At 43.5% G+C, this 19,149-nt stretch overlaps 2 protein-coding genes across 11 annotated transcripts in view; one reads left to right on the forward strand and one right to left on the reverse strand.

The window, feature by feature from the left end:
- rpl34 (ribosomal protein L34) overlaps positions 1-19,149 on the forward strand; it is a 277,780-nt gene that overhangs the window by 233,388 nt on the left and 25,243 nt on the right. Inside the window, exon 1 of one of the 3 annotated variants that reach the window (XM_078106361.1) lies at positions 17,343-17,346. The exons of the other annotated variants lie outside the window; for them this stretch is intronic. The gene's annotated coding sequence lies outside the window, so the exon portion shown is untranslated. Of the gene's footprint in view, positions 1-17,342; positions 17,347-19,149 lie in introns of those variants that run through there. 3 annotated transcript variants of the gene reach the window in all.
- Positions 1-19,149, reverse strand: part of LOC120821494 (sodium/potassium/calcium exchanger 2) — a 38,706-nt gene that overhangs the window by 3,482 nt on the left and 16,075 nt on the right. Inside the window, exons 3-11 of one of the 8 annotated variants that reach the window (XM_078106353.1) lie at positions 17,952-17,990; positions 16,958-17,066; positions 14,214-14,228; positions 10,481-10,531; positions 7,121-7,219; positions 5,940-6,022; positions 1,372-1,506; positions 1,144-1,233; positions 598-764 (exon numbers count right to left, since the gene is read on the reverse strand). In XM_078106353.1, the coding sequence (XP_077962479.1) occupies positions 598-764; positions 1,144-1,233; positions 1,372-1,506; positions 5,940-6,022; positions 7,121-7,219; positions 10,481-10,531; positions 14,214-14,228; positions 16,958-17,066; positions 17,952-17,990 (788 nt within the window). Of the gene's footprint in view, positions 1-597; positions 765-1,143; positions 1,234-1,371; positions 1,507-5,939; positions 6,023-7,120; positions 7,220-10,480; positions 10,532-14,213; positions 14,229-16,957; positions 17,067-17,951; positions 17,999-19,149 lie in introns of all 8 variants that reach the window. The other 7 variants (XM_078106352.1, XM_078106354.1, XM_078106355.1 and 4 more) reach the window with 7 other exon arrangements.

A 19,149-nucleotide genomic window follows, 5' to 3' on the forward strand; every position in this document is an offset into this window, starting at 1 on the left:
AAATGGAGGCCTTCAATATTAGAAGACAAGAATAAGAAGAAGCAGGTTTGGGAGGATGTTTTTCTTCTTGCTGTCAAGACTTGTTTTTTTTCCTCTCAATGTGGAAGCTGCTCACACTCGGCAGAGCATGACATATGTGCACACAGATAATACAGCGCGGCAAAATATGACAACAATAAGGCTTTGACTCAGACTTAACAAAATCAAGTGGAACTTGGCAGGAGCAGCAGGGAAACGTTGTTTTGCTGACACGGTTTTCCACTTTAACCTTGCTGCAGCGATGTAAGCAGCAGCATGCGTAGGTGTGGCTATACCTTTGTTTATTTACCTTAAAAATAATACATATGCATATAGTACGTGCCTCAACACCTTGCGTTATTTTACTAAAAAAAGGAAATATCTTTTAAATGTGTAAAGTCGACATGAAAAGAAAAATGTGAAGATCAACAAAACGCCTGGAGAGAAAAATACTGATTCATCCAACAAACACAAACTGTGTCACGTAAATTGTGAGAGGCTTCGGAGTTCTCGCTCAATTTTGTGGAATCCTAAATAATAGGGACGCAGTGCGACCGTGCACATGCTCGGATGGCATACCCAACGGTAATGTCGAAGATGTTGGAGCCCACGGAGCTGGAGACAGCCATGTCGCCCAGTCCCTTGCGTGCCACAATAACACTGGTGATGAGGTCAGGGATGGAGGTTCCAGCTGCTAATATAGTCAGGCCCATAATCTCCTCTGTAATCCCAATGGTCTGTCCAACCTGGAAAAAAAAGGAAGAAAAAAAGAGGAAACTAAGCTTTGGGATAAATAAAACCTAATCTTTTGTTCTAGCTATTTTTAATGTCCTTGTGATGCTGGGGAGCTGATGGAGGTGACACAACTCCAGCTCTGACAATCTCTTTGTTTCGAATGAAACAGATGAGATTATCAAGGAGTGGGTTGATTATAAAATATGGTTTCATATTTAAATGTCATGGATGGAATCTGGAGAGAAAAGACAACCGCATCTTGCCTTTGTGTATTTTGACAACGACTGTACTTGTGTTATTACAATGTTCTGCGACTGCTGTCGTGATCACTTAAAACACGCTTCATTTTTGCAACGTCATTTCTACGGCTTTATTTGGGGAACTGCGTACCTGGTGAGCCCACCACACCATCAGGTAGGAGAAGATTGCAATCCAGGTGATCGCACCCAAGAAGGTGATTGGGAAGAATTTCTTTGATGCCTGGTGTGCAAGAGGAGTAAAGAGTGAGATTAGTGAAGAAAGCAATATTAACCCCAATATGAAATCCACACTTATCGATCCATATCTGATGCTATTCTTGTGTGATATGTTACGGACAAGGACAACTCTCATACACACCGTCTTCCTGACGTCAGGCAGCGTTATCCACAGGGGGAGGACGATGGGGATGATTAAGAGGTAGGTGAGGCGCTTGCGGTTGGAATCGGGCCAGGACAGGCTCAGAGGCTGGTCATCCTCCTCCTCCTCTTCAGCCTGAAAGGAAACGCCGTAGAACAGAAAGAGGGGGAAGGAGACATTTGGATTACAGAACATTCACCAGAATGTGTAACACCATTTGAAACATGCATGTGTTCAAACGCCATCATCCCTTTGTGTTTAACTTAGTTCAGATCGGGTAAAGATGTGGCATATGGCACATCGAGTCGAGTCACGGCTTGGGAAAAAAAAAAAAAAAAAATCAACATAATCCAAGTGTCTCCTTTAGCTTGATGATTTGTCTCATTGGAATACACCTCTCCATAGCAACTACCCAGAGAGAAAGGCAGCGCTCCTTGCAGCATCAGCACTTCAAGAGGGAAAAAACAACACAGAAGTCTGCAGAAAACGAATGGCCGGACCTGGAAGTGCGTGCATTTTGGCTCCGCGGTGACCTTAAGACGGAGGAGTTTGATGACTGTGATTTGGGAGATTGCGCCGAGCCTGAAGGGCTCAGCCTCTCCAGTCATCAGGGGCTCATCACTGCTGACTGCTGATGCCGGCTGCAGCGCAGACCCCCGGGGTCTGATTGGACCTGCCACTGGAATGCCAAGTAAGCCAAAGACTGTTACCTCTCTGCAGATCAGCATCAAATAAGCTGTCACCGTCTAATGATGGAACACTGAGGCCGTGGCAAGAAAGCTTTTGTGTGTCTAAAATGATCTTTTTACTTTACACAACTTTTGTGGTACAACAACAAAGCCTTCTGTGGAAACGTGCTTCGGGTCCCTTTGAATCCAATTATCCAGGCTGCTATGGAGCCGTGGGGAGCTGCAGGTCCACACATGCAGATATCAGCAGAACACCCCACTGACTTAAAAAGTGCCTTCTGCCCTTTGAAGAGGGATGGTGTAAACATGAAACACAAAAGGCAAAAGAAAGACCGGGCAGAAAAAGAAATACTACAAGAAACACGTTGATAGCAGATGTTGTTTGGTAAATAATTGCATCAAGTCAATCCTTTCAGTCTTAATCACATGAGCTAAGATTGCCCAAAGAGCGAGGCAGAAATGTTTTAAGATGGCTAGCGCACAAATCATAAATCATATGGAGCTTATCCTGCTGTGACAGCTACTGCTGTTCGGTATTGCCTGGTAACCTTGGTAATCAGAGCTGCCAAACAAAAGGCAGCGCTTGCATCACTTATGCACAGCATTCTGATTTCTCCTCTCCATATCCAGATGGCTGCATTGTTGTCTGTTAGAAGGCCTAAAACCTGAGGCTTCAGAAAGATCAATTCTGATAAAAATCCACTGCTTTTCAGAGACGTAATGAGAAGAGAGATTTCCATCCCGGTTACTACGAGTTCATAACAGCTTCTCCTTGCGTCCCAGCAGGGTGCCTCGCATCATATCGCAGTTTGGCCGGCAGCTCTTTCATGTGTATGTTGACCTCATGCGGGGGACTGTTTCTGGCTGATCCTGCACTCTGTGAGTCCGTCACCTGTATATTTATACTTTATTTGCTTTTTATCTGCTAAAGCACCCCGTTGAGACGGTGCTCCCTTCCCTGAGCTGGCTCCCAAATGCCAGCCCCTCGGGGGCCTTTCCTGCTCCGTGGAGTCTCAGTTGGCTACACTGCCAAATCTGAGCTTAAAGGCACTGACTTTTACCAGACACCACAGAGCGGCAAGGGGAGGCGTGACATTTGCTTTTTTTTTTTTTTTCCTTTCTCTTCCCCGGGAAAAAGCGCGTGCGTCTGCACCTGGTGTGTGAATATGAAGCTACAAGAGTTAAAATGGTCACGAAAAGAGCAAGCGCATAGGGCACAGCTGCAAAAAGGCTGCGTGGGGATGTATTTGCATTACTTGCTCGCTCAAACTTTAGGTGCCATGGAACGGACGGAGGGGCAGCTATCTACCTGAAATAATCTTTGTCTTCTCTTACACCTTTCCAATACTCCATCTGAACATGTTCATGGAAATCACACAGCACAGGGTTAATCTGACTAACAGGAAAAACTCATTCAGTTTAATAGTTTGTCCATGAAAAAAATGTTGTATTTTCCCCCAGCTGATTCATCTTTTTTTGATGTACTACTGTAACAGCTGCCGTGGTGTGAGTGTCGGCTGTCTGCTGTGTAAATACATTTATCACAGACGCTCCATCTGGATATTAAAACCTCACACTATTGAACAAAAGGAATGTGAACCGATACTTACACCTGATGTGACTCATTTCCTGAAACCCTTGACACACACATGATGTGCAATGTCTACTTTATTTCCCCAAATCGTTATAGTTGTGATAGAGGTGGCATGAGGAACAAAGTGTTGTTGGTTGGGCGTTTTCTTTAGTTGCTCAGTATGTTAGCTAAAGAAGTGATAACAGGAGCTTTACTCTCTCATACATATATATTCAAAATGTGTGCTGAAGGTAGGAACTATTTGCTGTGAGCCATGCCCTGAATATGCTCCTCATTATACAATTAGAACCAGATGAATGTATACTGCTTATATGCACTTTACAATGTTGCCTTATGAAAATATAAACTTGAATTTCCGCGGTTGAGGGAAACATTGCAGTGTGGGGTCATTTCTATCGGCACAGCTCTCAAAGAGCCATGGAATTGTTCTAGAAATCTGCTGCAGATTTGAATTTGACCTTAGCTATGCCCTCATTCCCTAATCTTGGTGGCCAAGCATCCAGGAGGAATTGAGCAATTAGCATGGCGGGGCCTCTGTCAGCGTGTGAAGGCATGAGCCGTTTCCAGCTTCTTCCTGGTTGACGCAGACGGGTCCCCTCTGTGGGACAGAGCTCCACTAATAGCAGCGTGTGGGAGTCACATACCAAAAAGGAACCCAGATCTCACCAATTTGGTCGACTGCCAGCTGAAATATTCTTTCAACATATGTCAGGTTTTTCTGCATTCACCTCTGAATAGTTATAGAGTAGAATAGAATAGAGTTATGTCTAAAATTACCCCGGTTACATTTACAGACCCAAACATTGCTGGCTTCAGGGGAGTGATGAGCGTCTGCTCTGTGAAGGCTATTATTAATCCCAGAGTGAGGTATCAATCTGAGAAGAACTTGGTGCAGTGGAATAGCACCAAGTGGGATGGATCAATACTCACATGGTCATGTTTCAAATCAGGGCTCATCTTAAGCAGCCTATTCTGAGAGCGCCCTGTATGCCTTCACATCAGTCGGTGTCTTGCCTTGGAGGATTGCTATATGTCAAAGTGCCTTCGCATCCGTTTTTCCGGTGCAAAATGGTTTTAATTGTTGTTATCATGCAGTTTCTGCAACTGGAGCTGAAGCTAAAAATATTTTTCAAAGATTGAACTTGGATTTAAAGAGGAACTGTGCCAGTTTAAGATCCCCATGGTTTACCAACACCTTATAATGGAAAGCCACTGGTAACATTACAGTTTTTACAGGTCCTTGCATTACAAGGCTCGTTGAAAAAGCAAAAATCTAAATTGTGGTGGAGGAGCTTAAAAGGAGGTAGACTGGAACATAATAATCTAAAAAGCAGCCTCAAGGCTCATCAAAATTCGTTTTGAGCCTTGAGGATCTGTAGGAAAATTATCATAATCGGCATACACATTTTTCAGTTATGGAGAAAACAGTTTTTAGTCACAAAAGTGACCTTACATCACACAATTCTAATCGGTATATGTAAACAGAATTCCCTGCAGGCATTTCTCAGATTGGACCGGATGGAGAACCCCAAACATAATTCTTCTGGCCACAGATTTAGCTGAGACATAAAGGTATGTAGGAAATATGAGTACACATAGCTACTCCTCAAAAACATCTGTAAACAGTTATTTATCCAAAACTAAATATTTCAAGCCCCCAAAACCAAGTTGAAACCTTCCCTTTCTGCTCATTTAACAGAAGCAGGATTCAGTCTTGGAGCTGCTCCAGCCGGATGACCGACGCGCCCGTCCTGTCCTCTGCGTGGCTCCCTCTCAGTGGACGCCTTTGAATAGCTGCCCTTTTACCCGAGGACCTTCTGCTGGCCTGGCGTGTCCCACCGTCATCGCTCATGCCAGCGCAGCTGCTGCAGGTGCAATTCGGAGGCTCTTTGTGCCACAGAGACTATGTGTGTCTGTGTTTCTGTGTGTGTGTCGGTGTGTGTGTGTGTGTGTCCATTCCGAGCACCCGTCGGCGGGGAGCAGCAGGTGAGTGAGGAGTGTGATCACAGAACTCAGTGGGACGAGGCGGGTCTTTGGCAGGCGTGGCTGAAGATGGAGGGACTCGCCCGAGTGCATGCTGGGAAATTACCAGCAGTAATGACCTGTACCATTGTGCATGCAACCTTTGCATCAATCAGACTCAAGGTGGAACACAGACACGTGTAAAATATCCCCAAATGTCCCTGTAACTTGGAAATTTGTTTCCGTGTTTCTACCCTTTGTAGGATAACAGCATTCGTTGGATTAGGCTTATATTTCTGGGGGTGGGGGAGCGACTTCCTTACCGTCTCCCCCTCTTGGCCTGCTGTTCCGTTCATGGGTGGCGTCACTTCCACTTCCACGCTGGAGCTGTTTGGAAGGTTCTTATCTGTGGGAAGATTAAAGAATAATTGTAGTGGAACTAAAGCTGGCATTGCCTCAAATGGGCATGAGAGTATTAGCTGTTGTAGAGAGAGGCGAGAGGCAGCACCTGGTCAACCCACCATTTTGTTTTATACTTCTCCCCCCTATTTTAGCATGTTTCTGTGCATGATCAAGTATGTTCATGTCTGTTGATGATATGACTCCATTTCATTTGACGGCAGACTTATTTAACAGCCCTTATTAAAATACAAATAACAGAAAGCCGTGTAATCAGATGATGACATTATAATTGCTGTGGAAAATGCTTTAATCCGAGTGTGGTTGTGACACATTCGGAGATAGATGTGTCTCAGATAGATATGGCGACTTAATGCGACTGAAATTCAACACGGCACAGATCTAACCATGAGGTACGGATCCAATCAGGAGCACCGTAAGCAACTCGGAGCAACTCGACTACACTGACTTTTTTTTACTCCTGTCACCAATTTAAGATGTGTGTGGCTCAAATAGTAAAGTATGCTGATATGACGACCAGTAATGCATTATGATTGAGATGGTAATATGTTAATGTGCCGCTGTTAGCATAATTTGCCTTTTTGATAAACATCTATGCCTCGCTTTGATTCTGCTGCTCTGACTACACTGTGGCCATGAAAGAGCCTCCTCTTGCCTCCTGTTTATCTTTTGGTCCGATGCTCTTTGAAGTGAGATGCACAAATGACGCTTGGCAGTGACTGTGATTGATTTGAATACTGCTTGAAGACAACACTTGTAATCAATTTGGCAGTTTTTGATAATGTCATGCTTGTTTAACATTGGATTTGAGGCTCATTAACTATTTCAGTGGGCATTTCTGATGACGAATAAGGAATATTGACCCGAATAATGTGCATATTCATAAATCTGTACAAATACAACATGTTGTTTATACACTTTAGTTTATGTTACGACTACATTTGCTATACCATGAGATTGATTATGATGAGATTAAAAGGTACTGGTGGGCACATTTTGTTTCCCATTGTGCTAAGCTAAGCTAACCAGCTGCTGGTGGTAGTTTCATATTTAGCATAAATCAATAAATCACAGAGCTTTTTACCTGAACGGCTTGCTACTCCATTGGCCTTCTCACTGTCCTCCACTTGGCATTTCTTTTTAGCGATCTTATGAAGGATGGACGCCTTCTCTCGAAATTTACCTGAAACAGATTCGCCACAGTGGTTAAATAGTGAGCGGAGGGCTGCACACCGCAGCACCTTCATGGCCTCTCGTCCTCCTCCCTGTGAGAGCTCCTTCGTTGTCACCTTTGACCCCAGATAGGTCGCATTTCAAAAGTACAGTGCATACAGAGTGGCGTCTTCCACAAAACCGCCATTTAAACAACGCAGTCAATATGACATAGCATATCGTTTACTGATGATCCTGCAATGTCCTGGTCCTTGGTGGAAGCAAAGCCAGCAGAGAGAGAGTCTCTGGTGAAGATATCTGCCTTCTGGAGCTTAGATTCACCCCCCTGTACACCAGTTGACATACCAGTAGCTATCTGGGAACTGAAAGCCACCAAAGTGAAAGACAGTAAAAAGGCAGCAGAAGTAACACATTTGTATTATAATGACATAACAAGAAGTACCTAATATAACCGTTATTATAGCGCTTCTATTCCAGTGTTGCAGAGATGACCCCGGAAGTTAGCATCACAACGGTTCCCTTTGACAGAAAGTAAATGTGGGTTTTCTATTAGATTTTTCTTTTCTGCACAAAATAAACTGTGGCAAACACAAGCTTTTGTTACCTCAACGTTTTCTCCTGCAAGATAATCTTTACAACTGATTCTTAATGCATGTTTACAATTGGCAGAAGGGAAAATAAATGACACGCATCAAGGTCACATGAGCACAACAAGGCTTTGAAGGCTGACTAACAGCTGTGTTGCCTTCTTTTAGTAAGACGTAAATGCTTCAAAATGTACAACAACAGTTATTTACTGATGTATTTTGTAGTGTATAACAAAACGTTTAAATCCCTTAAGCTTGTGTTAACCAGACTTTATTTCAGGCATTTAACCAAAAAAAAAAACGTTCAAAAAACCCAGTGAAAAGAGAACTGTAAGTGAGAAAATGAAAGCTATTTTCCAGGTTTTAGGACTCATTCCTGCTGGAACCTATTGAAGTTCCTCCCACATTCAGGTAAAGTAGCTGCGTGCGGAGCCTCAGACAAAGGGAAATACTGTAGCATGCAAGTGACATCTGCTTGTTGAAGAATTTGATCAATATAAAAAAAATAAAAGAATCACTGTTGGGGATGAATATGTTTTTGCGGATAACATCTATTGACTCGGTAACACTGGAGAGATGACGCGGTGACGCAGGACACTGCATTAAAACTAGTCATCAATTGACCAACATGACCTTGAGGCTTGCGTAAGCTGCAGCCTCACACGAGGCAACTCTGCCCGAGTTATCAACACGAGAGATGGATGGAATTCTCCCATCCACACACACGCACGCACGCACACACACACACACATACAAACAACCACAAAGTACTCAGACGAGAAGAAATTTGACACCATATGCACACAGCTTGTGTAGCGTTGATATTTATGCTCCCATGTAATACGCAGGGGATGTAAATATTTAATGGCTTCGGAAGGCATTCCATGAGTGAAACCTCTTTTTTTTTAATTCCACAGACTTCCTGTGCGTGTTAGTTGTTGCAATGTACTCGACTGTAATCAATGTGAAAGATTTCATTTATTTTTTTATTTGGAGAGGGCATGGCTGATTTGTCAGCGCCTGACAGTGACGCGTCGATACATACTCTATCCGACCATGTCAACGCTGTCTGTGACCTTCTAGCAAAATCATTAACCACCCTAAGTCACCCCCCGGCCTTCCTCCCGTCTCCTCGATCTAATTCTTCAGCTCTCCATCGCTCCGTTTTTTTTCCCGCTCCTCTGTGTTCTTCAAAACACAATTCTCTCACCTCGATCTGGTGTCTACGCACAACCCCTCCTTGGCTCGCTTTCTTTCAGACACGCACATGCTCCCAGAAGACATACGCACACATAAGATGTACATTTTGACTAAACGGCACCATCAAAAATTCCCCTGCCTTGACATCACTCACCTTACGCGGCCATTGTCAGTGGGTTTTGTGCCCGTTTGTCCATTTATACAGATGCGGGAGTGAGATCATGGTCTCTGCTTGGGAATACAAGCAGTTGGGTGGGGCGTTTTTTGACAAGATTCAAACTAAATTCTCGAATATTGAAGAAAACCCCTCTGCCATGTTTTCTGATTCAGTTAAATTAGATATACAAAGATCTATAAAAGGTAGAGAGCACTTGAGGCATAGTTATTTAGAGCAGCTAACCATTATTCAAGATGCTATCAAGATGGCTTTGATTCAAAATAGGTAATGTGTTCTGAAGAATATCAAGATGTAATAATAAGATGTATAATAATAATAACATAAGATATCCGCCTTATACCTCTATAAGCCCTATTATATTAAGTTATATATAAAAAGCAAATATTTTTACCACCACATAACTGCCTTGCAGTGGCACTTTGGCCAAATCCCTCTTATAAAAGAGACTTCCTGCTTATATAAAGCTTAAATAAATAAATTATATTTTTGCAACTTGGGTAAACTGCCACATTTACTCTCTCCTCAAGACTACCCCTCTAGCTCCACATCCCTTGATAAAGCTTTTTGTAGTTTCAAACGGGAGTCTGTGAGAGTGACCGGGTTCTGCTCAGCGCGAGCCGCTGTCACACAGCCGCCCATTTTTCACTGTCGGCTCTGTTTGTTACGCAACTACTGGGTGGATGAGTCACTCCAGTTTGACAAATTCAGCAACGTTCGTCTTACATGGGTGCAGCCGCCGCCGCTGGTACAAGTGAAACCTCCAAGTGAGCGCCGAGGCATGGTGGGTGATGCATTTCTCCAAAGTGCGGATGGGTAACGGGGCCAAAGAAGAAGAAGAAGAAGAAAGAGAAGAGAAAACCTCGTGCCTCGTGTTTCAGGGGATGGTGTGTGGTCCATTTGTGTCGGTAGTTTTATTTGCATAATAATAATAAAACTAATAATTCAATGAAGCAGTGGCTTTCTCACACAATCCAACATAAACAACATAGTACGACAATATCTCACTAATGAATAGGTTAAAACCCACAGAAGCACTACACACAGTATTACATCATTTGTTTGTACATATTCTCTGAAAAAAGAAAAATTATGAAATAAATAATAAAATGACTTTGTGATTTGCACTTTTTTCAGAGAAACCTCAGAGGTTGTCAAACTTAAAACACAAAACAAACTACGTTATGTCGCAAGCAAAAAAAAAAAAAAAAAGAATTGGAGGAGCGTTTTTCGTGATTAAGATGGAGGAAAAAGCAAGAGGGATAACAGAAGCGGACTCAAAGAATCAAGTGAAAACTTTCAGGCTTACCTTCCTCAGTCATTGAGTGATAATATTTTAGTTTCCCATAAGTCCCAAGCTCTACAACATCACAGCAAAAGACAAGGGTAAGGCAACGAACAAACAGAGAAAAGGAAAAGAGTGAACATGACAACAAGACAGGTCCGCTGGTTCTACATCACATTTTGTACAAGCACTCACACGGGCACAAGGAGTGACATACAGAGAGACAAAGTCTCTCAGAGTCAATCACTGCAGAGGTGCAAAACAAAGTGGCAAAGGTGGAATCACAACTAAAACACATCGTAGTTTAACACAGTCTGATGCACAGCCTGCAAACGGCACAGGTTGGAGAGCTACGACAGAAAATTTTTGAGAGAAAGGGAGGGGGAAGGGGCTGTCAAAACACTAGAGCGCACAATTACAAGTTCATACAATGATATATGTAACAAAAAATAATAATAATTTAAAAAAAAAAGGAAAGTCAAGAGAATTTACTGGGTCAACATGCAACAAAAAGATGAGTCCTCCTCTCCTCTTCACGCAAGCTCATTCAAAGGCGTGTTGATTCTGCGTTTTTTATTTCCACAATGAAACCCAAACAATTCATTTGATTCCCTTAGTGAAGCAGTTCTTTGTGCTACTGTAAATAGACGGTCAGCACATCTGCCTGATGAATTAGCCGGGAATTCAAACCTGCAGCAACAGCTGAACGTGAAGCTTCAGGACAGAAGACCCGGGGCCACAAGGCTCCACCTGCCGCGCTGTGCTTTGCATTGGAGCTGCTGTGCCCGTTTCTACGTGATAACTAACTGCTCGATGAGTTGTTGTTTTTTTTACTGCAGATGTTATTACATATCCTCACTTAACTCTGGTGGTTTCTAAATGCTTTATTTTGAATGTCGACTCCGGCTCATCGCTATAATAGACGTTTGCCAATTGGATCGACCTCGATGAAACCAGGAAGGAGGAAGATTCAAACTTTGAAAGCCATTCTTGCTCAACTTCCAACATATTTCTCCTATTTAAAGCCTTGTCGACCAAATCATAATCATAGATAATAATGATGGAAAAAATAGCTTTTTCTAAACTATGGTAAAACTGCATTTTTCTACAACACAAGCTGGGGCTGGAATGACAAACCTCATTTGTGACACTGCCCTAAAAATGCCACATTCATACATGCAGTCTGAATAAATGAACCGCTTTTAAAAAAGCCCTACGTTGTTGACCTATATAGGAATAAAAAATGATTTTACCACCATGTTTGGTGCATTGCAGTGGCACTTTGGCCAGACCTCTCTTGTAAAAGAGACAATTCATGGAGAGACTTTCTGCTTGCATGAAGGTTAAAGAATAAAATATACGTTTGTAACTTGGGTACTCTCTTCACAAGCACAGCTTTTCTCCACGTAGTAGGCGTACAGTACAGTAAGAAGAGTAAATAACAGTCTCCACAAACACACATGCATTCACACTAATATCCATCAGTGGGCGACCACTCACACGAGACAGGATTATGACGAGGACGTCATGCCAAATGCAAGACTTGGCAGTCCTGGAAACACAATCTAATGAGATGAAAACGCATCCTATTTGCGTTTGGAGTGCAGCATCACCAGGCTGCTAACGGAGAGGTTGCTTGGGGGGCAATTAACCCTCAACGACAATCACTGCCCGCACAATCGTCTGGGGGAGGCTTGTTGTTGTTTACCAGGGGCCCTCTTGTCCTTGTGGCTTGACCTCTAAACCTCCAGTGAGCAGTGTGCTAGAGAGCACGGTGTGTGTGTGTGTGTGCGCATTCCCACTCTGACGGCTGGGGGTTGAGGTGTCACGGAAATTCACAGTCTGCGCCGAAGCAAAAAGGCTTTTAACATTGATTCTTCACACGCACGGGGCAGCGCGAGCTTAGAGGCTGCCGGTTGCGGCATGACGTGTGTGCGAGTTAGAGGGATGATGCGTTGATCGGTTCTGGTTGACTGGTCTCGGTTACATAACATGCTGGAAGTGCGATTATGGCTGTACGTGGCCACTTTTTCTGCATTCAAATATTAATGCTAAACATATGAAACATTAATAGGTTTGCTTTAACAATTACCGACAATAAGAGGTCAGATTAATGCCTCGTTACTTTGCAAATACAGTATTTCATTTCTCCAATACACATTATGATCATACTATTAAAAAAATGTCTCTGTGATGTTGAAGTTGGTGTTAAATGTAATGCAGTTGCTTAGACTGCAGTATTCAGGATGTCAATATTTTATATCAGCATGAATAGTTAATATATTTCCATTGCACAAGGGGAGCAAGGTCAGTAACAGGGACTTATTTATTGAACCGTGTGATCGATGGGGCCCTGGGTCATCACAACACTGGTGGCAGGGGGGGGACAGGCAGAATGGGGCAAACTGGAAATGTTGGCTAGACGAATGGATCTACATGTTCATAATTAACGGCTGTTAAAATAATTGGAAAGTCACAGCATAGAAAAAGCATCCAAAAAATCCTTAATTTCTTAGTAAACAGATTCATCTTTCCGGGTTCGGGTGTAAGTCACGCCCTGACAAAAAGACACACAAATCGCAGCCGCCGCTGCCGCGACTGATTTCCTTGGTGGAAGCGTCCGCTCAATAAAAAATACTGTACCTCAACAACGATGACCAAGGCCACATGTGAGCGATCTCATGGCTACGCTCACCACCAGAGTTTACGTCTCAGGGTGATAAATCTCATGGAGGGGTCGGCATGCACACAGTCTGAATTCTGAGTGCTGTTTTTGGGGAGGCTTGTTTCGCCCATCCACTGAGAGCTCAGGCAGCCACTTTGAACTCTCCGACTCTCTCTGTAGTTCAATATTTGATGCCACTCCTAAGTGATATTGTTTGTAGCTCTACACTGATGGAGACAGAGATGTGGGCACTTGTGCCGGGAACTAACTGTACCAGACTATTACCGTGTTCTGTCCAATGAAAAACATGCAGGATTAGAGGTATTTTATTGAACCGAGGGAGATGGAACATAACAAAAGAGCTGTTGATCTGAATGCGGATACTAAATAATATACTGTGTCTAAAGAGCATGGGAATACTTAAATCAATTACAGTTTGGAAGAAACTGCTAATTATAAAAGAGGGAAACACATTTAAGTCCACAGCAATTAATTGCTGCGTCCAGCTCTTATTGATTCTCAATCCTGACAAAGTGCATGAGGGTAGGATTGAGAAAACAGCTGGCAACTTTTCTCATCCGACCCAATAAACAAATTCACAAGCCAAGCACAACGTTGTCAGGTGGAGAGACATACCACATAGAATCTACATCTTCTCACTCCACCACTGCCATGTTTAGCTTAATGCCGACAAGGTAAAACACCTTCACAAAACCAGAAGCTTGAGGACAACATGACAGGAGACACCAAAATCGTTTCCAGTCCCACTGTAAAGAGCAACGTTACAAAACCAGGACTGAAATAAGTTCATAAGAGGAGAGAGAGGATTGGGGACAATGGAGAAAACAATGCAGAAATGGTCACAAAGGGTTTCCAAGGAGAATACATCCACAAAAGAGAATGAGATACTTGAAGGAGACAGTCTGCGGGGATGGACAGTACAGAATTGGCAAGCGGCACAGCGGCGCTGGGGGGGATGTATACAGAGGGGACACGTCGGGCAAGAGAGCTGCCTCCAGGCTGTTGGAATGAGAACAGACATATTTTTGGGGGAAAGGGGGGGGGGGTACAGAAATTAGAGTAGTAACTCACCAGAGTCAGCAAATTCTGAGGGGACAGTGAAAAGAGAGATAGGAAGACAAAGAGAAAAGATAAATCCAGGTGATATTTAGTGTGGTACCTTACATTCTTCCAAGAGTCAAACGTCCACGAGGCTGTATTTCGCTTCAAAACAAATTATTGTACAAACATGGATGCAAGATACAGTCCAAAAAGTTTGTAAAATGCAACAAATCTGAAATCAGAGTGTTTTTCATTCCCCTGTTCGCACGAATGAGCCTGAGAACAAGGTGCACATGCTCTCTGGGCTCCCATGGATGCCGATTGTTGTCCCGAGCAACTTTCAAGAATGAGCCAATTAGCTGACTGGAACCCCCTTGTTGAGACGTTGTCTGGTCTCCTTTGTGCAAAGTAGCAATGAGTGAAAGATGTGAGAACTCTCAGCCAGAAGCAGATGTTTATGGAGAGATTTGAGAGGTGGTAAGAGTGAGTAACAGGTATAAGAACGGTATAAATCAACTCCTCCATTTCTCATGGTGAAAGCACACAAGCTTTTATAATTGTTCCTTTCTAAGGGAGACACACATGCATCTCCGCACACATACTGACACACACACACACACAAGTGTAGATAAATGAAAAACCTCCTTACATGTATCACTGATAGCTGTGATATCACTGGGTACAATTATTTTATTTCAACAATGGGAGCAATAAAACAGAGTCAGCGTTTAAGCCAGGAAAAACTGTACTCCGTACAGCAACACAAACGTTACCAGTTCCCAACACCAGCAAAACAACCTCAGACCTCCCCCTCAGACGAGAAGACAACTTTATTTTGAGAAATGTCCATAAAAAATGTATGGACGGAGTCCTGGCAGCTCCCCTCCCGGCTTCCGCTGAGCTACACTCAAAGCCTAAGAGCACGCAAGGACAATCTTTGATGGACGCAACTGCTCGTCTCTCTCCAGGCCGCTAGCTCACCAACAAGATCCTTCTTTGCATTACTGATCGCATTAAATGTGCATTTCAGAATGGATCAAAGGATTCATCAAACGAAGGAGGCACGTGATGAGTGCTCGCTAAGGTGCACTCAAGACCAATACCATCGTTAAATGTGGCTGCAAGTGTGAAAATGTCCTACGTTTGAGATGGAAATGAAAAAAATAATAAGCAAAGTGTCGCTTTTGTTCTCTCGGGCAATGAATTAAATCCGTGAGTCGTGTCTCACTGTAGCCGTTGCTTCAGTGAATACATTTCCAGTCAGGAACGTGCCAAAAGACTTGTCAGTCAAATCTGGACAAACGTCTTCACAATTTGTGCTGCATTCGTACTGAAATGCACCGCTTGACTATTCCAATCCACCACTAGGGAAGATCTATTCATAAACAAATTGTATCAACATAGTTATTCTGTTTGCTAGACTGGTAGTGATTAAGACCCACACATAAACAGTGGCTTTAGACGTTTGCACAGTCCCGATAATCGTGCGGTTGAACAAACCGTTGCATATGTTAGACATAAATACACGTTAGTTGCTCCCCAAGGGACCGAATGATATATGCCTCCATATGCCTCCACAAAGAGTGGCAGGGTGGAGTGTGTAAAACACTTGTGTTGAACATATGCAACACGCCACGCAGACTTGGCAATGATTCATATTTCAATCACTGAGACGTTTACGGTAAGATGGACACATTGGGAAACGGTACACTTTGGATTTAGTGCACGGCGACTTGATGTACGTTAATGGGGACGTACATCAAGTGCGCTGACTCATTTGGCTTTCAAGGAATGTGAGGTCATTTTCAGAGAAAGCTGAAACATCTGCTAATGCAATCGCATCCATCTATAGGGCATTTATTTAGTCTGAGCATTGTTTCAGGCTTATAAATCTCTACTTGGCCTTATCCTGTGGTAATTTATCTGTCGTAACACTGGTACTGATGGTTTTAATCAAATGGGGGGGTTAAAACACAGGGGAATTAGCATTCAACATTCACATCCTTTTTAAGGGTTAGGATTCATCACATCACAAGATACACCTTCACGATTTCAAGACTTTCGAATCGTGAAAGCCCCCAAAAACTGCAACGACAAATTCCATCAGACCGGTGTCGCTTCCCGTTAATGTGAACTTTTTTTTCCGCAGTGGATTATTAATGGGATGACACTGCACCTCCCTCCGGTGTGCTAACATATTCATCCCCTGCGTCGTCGAGCACTGACACTGCGGTTTTACGTTTTGCTTTAGCTTAGCCAATCAAATGATCTCAACATCTCAGCTGTGCTTTGACACAGAACCTTGTCCCGTACGGACTATTCAAAAAGAGGGATCAAGTAAATTCCGGATGGAAGTACATTCCAAATGTTAATGATGGATTCACTGGAATTGAAGGGATACTTAATACGGGGCACTTGCATGAAAGCCAACACTTTTTCAGTTGGACCAAAAACTCAAAAACACAGTGGATGGATGCTCAGAGATGTTTTTCATTGAGAGAATTGAAGTTAGAGTCCAGCATATGAGCATATTTTTTTATAGGGCCATAGGTTTTCTGCCTGTAAAGGTCTATTTTGGATCCACCTGAAAGCACGATTTAGGTTATTTTCAATGAAAAAGACAAGAAGGATGACACATCCAAGGCAACATCAACCTGAAAATAGAGGAATTCACAGACAAAGACGGGAACATCGATGCCGTTAATCCTGCGAGTTAGAAACCTAAAGCTGTGAAATTCATTTCTGAAGAGTTTTCTGCGTGCCGAGTGTCTTACCTTCACTCAAAGGGTCCAGCGTGTGAATCATCAGCTGGAAAATGCTGTTCCTCATCAAGCTGTTGTGCAGGGAGGCGGAACTGCCTCCCCTCTGAAGCCGAGGCCTGGCCTGTGAGAGTCGAAACAAGACGTCAATCACACATTTTTTTTAAGTCCAACTGCTCCCTCTTATTCCTGTCATAAAGCACAGACGCTGCTTTTAACTGCTGTGTCAAGCATCAATTGTAAGCACTTTACCAGAGCCATTTCTAATCCAAGCTGTTTGGAATATGATTCCCTAATCCTCTTTTGCATAAAAAACGTCCGTGGGACCTGCAAACCAGTTAAACTATTATAAAGTGTCTTAGCTTCTGAAAAATATAAACCCCACGGGTTGAGATGGGCGTTAGGAGCCATACGAGCCCTCTCCACCGAAACGACCCTCGCCAAGGTCACTCCCGCAGTTGAAACTGAACTTGAGAACTGTGGGTATTTCAGCGCCGTTGCAGAGCGGAAGCTGTTTGGAACGTGTCCGCCTTTGGCTGCCCGCCGCAGGTGACGCGTAGGCGCAGGAGGTGTCGGATGCTAATTCACAGGCCCATATGGGTGCGAGCGGGAGGCTCTGGGGAGGGCGCGCGCAGACTGGCAGGGCTTGCGTGAGATGCGGCATCTCGGCGTGACCCTGCAGATTCTCCTTCTGCTGCTGCCTTTTATCTTCTTCCCTTGCAATCCGGATAAAAAGAACTTTACAAAGAGCACAAGGGGAGTCTGTCATATCCAAGCGCATGCTCCTCCCACGGGTTGTCTTTTGCATGCTGCGTACGAAATGTTACTGCGGAGGAAAACCGACAGAGCTACTTCTCTGCACACAGGGAGGCGGAGAGTTGGAGATAACTGCGTACACGTCTTCACAGTATGGTCGGGAGAAAACAGAAAGTTACGCTGCGACATCTACACAAAAAACAGGGACAAACACATACGCAGACTGGAAGAGTGTCAATCAGACAGGACCTACCGACAACTTGCTGTCATCTTCTGGGGTCGTAGGAATTGCCTTCTCATCCAACACAGAGAGAAGTAGAAGTAAAAGGGGGAGAGAAAGAGAAAACAGGACAAAGATGTGAAGCATGCCGCGCACAACCACGCAGACGAGATGAAAAGACGATAGTGGGAGACATTACAGCACAGTTAAACTGATGGTGATGACTGACTGTGATGTAAGTAGACACGACTTGAGGAACAGATTCCTGCCCACTTCTGTGCAGCCACAAGCCGGGCTGGATTACATTGTCTCTTTTTCCTTCAAATTTCCTCAAAAATTTCAATTAAATTTCACTCCTGGGAGTGAGGGACATCCACAGGCGTATATTGGTGCTCACAGTGAAAAGTAGAGAGAATGGAAATTGCAAAGAGGATAAAATAGCACTTTGGCACATACACTTCACATTCTTGCCACGAGCTAGCTGAGGAGATGCTAGATGCTAATTGTATGATTTCCATGGAGCTCGTGCCGGTTCGGTTAGCTTAGCACAAAGCATGGGAACTAGAGGAAGCAGCTGGTTCTTTTCACAGGCCTCACAAGCACATTTCTTTTGAATAAAAACTATTTCCTTTAGTAAAGAAAGCCTAGTTTTGACCGGAATGCTCCACACGAAGGCTTAGTGATGCAGGTCCAGTGGTTCCAGTCTGAACGTGCTGCGAGTGGGCGAGTGGGCGAGTGTCAGATCCTACAAAAGTCTTTTCACAATCACTCAATTCTCTGCCATCGTTCTCAGCGGGCCCGTTTGGCATTTTCAGTATACTGTAACATCTATTTTTGAAACAAAAAGCTTTTCACCAAGTGCCTGACTGAACTGCGTTCACTTCAAACGTGTTTGCGTGAGTGCATCAAATATCAGTCGCTTACGGTCTTCGTTTCTAGGAATCAACACAAAGCCCTGGTTGAGATTTTAGAATATCGAGGTTTTTGTTTCACAGCCTACACAGTTTTTGGACAAAAATGTTGAAATGAAATGTGAAATGTGGAGGCACTTGTGTGTGGAAGCAAAATGCTGCTGCACTGCATTGATCTTGATGATGATTCAGGATGAAGGAGTCTGATGACAACTCTGGTTCATGAGGTGAAAGCTTCCACACATTTCTTGATTTAAAAAATATATATTGCATAGCTTTTCTTTGCTGATGTTGATTCTGAATTGACTAAACCAAACCAT

The sequence above is a fragment of the Gasterosteus aculeatus genome, chromosome 7, assembly GCF_964276395.1.
Source record: "Gasterosteus aculeatus chromosome 7, fGasAcu3.hap1.1, whole genome shotgun sequence".
Taxonomy (NCBI): Eukaryota; Metazoa; Chordata; class Actinopteri; order Perciformes; family Gasterosteidae; genus Gasterosteus; species Gasterosteus aculeatus.